Source organism: Camelina sativa, chromosome 14, assembly GCF_000633955.1.
Source record: "Camelina sativa cultivar DH55 chromosome 14, Cs, whole genome shotgun sequence".
In the NCBI taxonomy this organism is placed as follows: domain Eukaryota; kingdom Viridiplantae; phylum Streptophyta; class Magnoliopsida; order Brassicales; family Brassicaceae; genus Camelina; species Camelina sativa.
The window spans coordinates 6,391,771-6,395,501 of NC_025698.1; the positions used below are offsets into that span (position 1 = coordinate 6,391,771).

General features: G+C 30.7%; 1 protein-coding gene across 1 annotated transcript; it reads right to left on the reverse strand.

The window, feature by feature from the left end:
• Positions 36–794, reverse strand: LOC104739991. The gene has a single exon (XM_010460487.2). It carries the CDS (start codon positions 689–691, stop codon positions 119–121), a length of 573 nt encoding a protein of 190 aa, XP_010458789.1. The 5' UTR covers positions 692–794; the 3' UTR covers positions 36–118.

Sequence of the window (3,731 nt, forward strand, 5' to 3'; positions counted from 1 at the left end):
AAAAAAAAAAAAAAAAAAAAACGGTAGGGAGAGAGCCAAAACGCTTTACAAAACGGCATCGTTTTCATTTCCCACCTAATTAAAATATAAAAAAAACTCCGACAAGTTTGTTGTTAATTCATTCCGCCGGTAACGACTCCGACCGCCACGAAAATAGATCGCCGGAATCAAAACAATCGTCGGAAAACTCGAAAAGTCCTTCAACAGCAACGTAATCTCCAGCGCCGGGACAAAAATCTAAATCAGCATAATCCGAAACGTGGTCTTCGAATCCCCAAATCTCATCGATCCCAGACGAATCAGACGAAGCTCGCACCAAATCCGTCGTTTCTTCCTCCTTCGCTACGGGAACCGGAGAAACAACCGACGGAAGAGGAGGAGGAGGAGGTGGTAAACCGAGCTCGTCATCAGAAGCCTCGAGAAGATAACCGAGATCCGGCTGAGTATCTCCTCCGGTCGCGGTGGTTGATAGCTCGTGTTCGAAACTTTTCATAACCGAGTCGAGATCTTGACTCACCGGTTCAGGATCCGAGTCATCGAGAACATCGAATAGATCATCTCTCAACCTCTTCACCTCCGGCGAGTCGAGAACGACGTCGTCTTCGTCTTCTCTGACTCGTTTTTTCTCGACGGAGTCAGTCCGAGTTAGATTGTCAGAATTAGCCAACGACAACAACTCTTCTTCCACCATAGCTTAAACCGATTTACGTTTGGTTCGGGTTTTTTTGGTATTCAGTGGCAATATCGAAATTAGTGAGAGATAGAGGTGCAGAATGGGAAGAAGGGAACACGAGATTTATATAGTAGGGAGGGAGGGGAGAGAAGTAACGCGTGAGATGTGACGGATACTGAGGCGCGTGGTGAGAGCGAATCCTTTGGTATCACGGATCCCTTGCCTTTTTTTTCTTTTTTCTGGTTTGTAGGAAAATAAATAAATTTAAAATTTGAAAAAGAAGGAAAAAAAAAAAAGGTGTCGCTTTCTAAATATAAAAGCTCATCCCAAAAATATAAATCGGTTTGAATTCGGAGTTGAAGTCCGGTCACGTTGCAGATGGGATGCACATGCCCCAGTCAATTANTCTATTTTTTTTTTTTTTTTTTTTAAAAGATGATTATTATTATTTCCTAAACCTTTTTTTAGGAAATTGGATTTTTCTAGAACAAAAAAAAAATATCTCATGTAATAACAAACATAGTATATTAATTTTAGTATGGCGACAAAAAAAAACTCTATTTTTCCGTGGAATTTTAAACAAATTATGGATACGATATTTTTGTTTATTTTTGTATTTACTTTGTCTGAAGAAATCTTCGATAGTTAAGTTTATTTATTTTCCAACTACTCTCACGCACTCTGCTGTATTTGCTTGTTCTGCGAGCTATGTCCATTATGCGCAACCACATTTTTTTTTCGCAAATCCATATATTAATTTTATAGCTTTAGCTTTATATATATATTGAACTCGTATTTCACCAAAATAAAATAATACTGTAAACACGTAAGAAATGTTTTTAGTGATTGATTAGTATTTGTCCCAGTGTCATAGACTTTTGGTGTGGTCCTTTAGCACCCTACATTCAACTTCATCGACCCATGGTACAGTTTAAACCGACGGCAAAAAAAAAAAGCATATATAGATATATATATGTATAGCTAGTTTAATACACATAACTTTTTGTATCTCCCTTTAATTGTTTAGAAAATCTCATAGGAAAAATTTGCTAACTTTTTGTCTATTATTTTATGTTATACCATTGGTCCATGTCGAGCTATGTGAATGAATTTTTTTTTTATATATGTAGATTTCATTTCGATTTCATTTGTGTATGCTTTTGATAATTTACACTTACATGTAAAAGTTTTATGGGCATAAAATCAAAACTACTTTTTCCATGTTCATATTTAGATATGATGATAGGACGCAAACAACATCTCCTCTACCAGTTTTGCCATTGTCTCATAATTTCATTGGTTAAGTTTGAAGACAATACATAGTATATGCCCATAAAACTATTCATCAATCAAAATAATTTTTGCGTGATAATAGTTTAGCTTGTTAAACTTTGATGTTCTTTGCAATCGAGTTTAAATAACCTTAATCTAATGATTTTGCTTAATTTATATGTATATATCATAATGTGATATGAGTATATTACTATAGGGAACCTCTTTTAAAAAAAGTAAGTGATGTTGAGAAATTTTGAGTTTTGGAATAAGGTGTGGATTTGGACAAAAGGTGATTGTTTTAATTGGTGGACAATAGGCATCTTAGTGTTGCCAACATACGTGGTTTAAGCAAAGTTGTGATTCTTGGGTTAATACATATATTTGTCTATCTATTACTTTCTTCTTCTTTTTTAATCGAACCATTACTTTTCTTAAAGAACATGATTTGTATTATCAAAGATACACGTTTCTCCTCTTTATTTATTTTTTGGTATGACATTTCGAGTAGTCCATATCAAACATAATGGTACGATTTTTGGTGGCGAGTGACCTAAAATTATTATTTGCTAGATATACAAGTAATAAAATATAGTATTCTATTAAAAAGTTTTTCTTTTTCTCTCTCTTTTAAAGAATAGCACAAATTTATAAATTAATAAATATTATAAATTAATAAATTTTGTTCGTCTCAAATTTAAATAATATAAAAAATATTAAAATTTGATAAAATAATAAAATAGTTATTTTTTTTGAAATTTTCATGTAAAATATAGTTTTAATAATATTATAAATTAATAATTATATAAATATATATATATATATATATATATATATATTGATATATGTATATTATTAAGTTCTGGAATTTTATAGCTTAGGCCCTGAATGGAAGCATATAATTTGCGGTATTGGCAAAAAAAAATTATGAATAACACACATAGTCACCATTCACCATTATTATTCAGTTGTTTGCATTTTTCCATAAAGTAAAAAATGATTCATTTGCGTTTTTCCAACGAGTGTAATAACTTATAGACCGCGTTTGGTTTTTGATCCTTCCGGGTTATTTTAAAAAACACACCTGAATAAACTAAATATTTATTTATGTTTATTTTAACTTATGATTTGAAAATAACTAATCAACATTCTATATATCAACAAATTTCTCTGTGTTAAATTTGTTTTAATTTAAAATTTTGTTAAATGATTTCATAAATTTTTTGTTTAAGTAAATTTGGATATTTAAGATTCAAAATAATTTTTTATTAACGCAAAGAATATNTGCAAAAAATATTATAATTTACAATTATTTTAATTATCTATATTTTTATTAGTTTATTCATATAACTATTTTAATAACTTTATTCATATAATTATTTTAATAACAACAAAATCTATACATATATATAATTTTATTGTGAACCGCAGTTATTTTTTTCACCAATCAAACATTATTTTGTACCATTTATTTTGGAATAACCGCACTTGTCCCGCAAATACATTTGTCCCGCATGTACCGTAGTTGAACTGTACCGCACTAACAAATTTTTTGTTCCGCACTATTAAAACCACGGTTACTATTCGGATCTATAGAATTTAATCAATGTGTCGGTTATATATGCATTTCACAGTTTACTATATTCTCCTTAATTTTACAGTTTTATATATATAAAATTTGGCAAACTCTTTTTGGCAGTAGTTAATACTTAATAGATGAGATGTTTCTTGAGTGTGTGTGTTGCTTTGTATGGAAAACGATCGTGTCAATCACTCTAAATGCTAA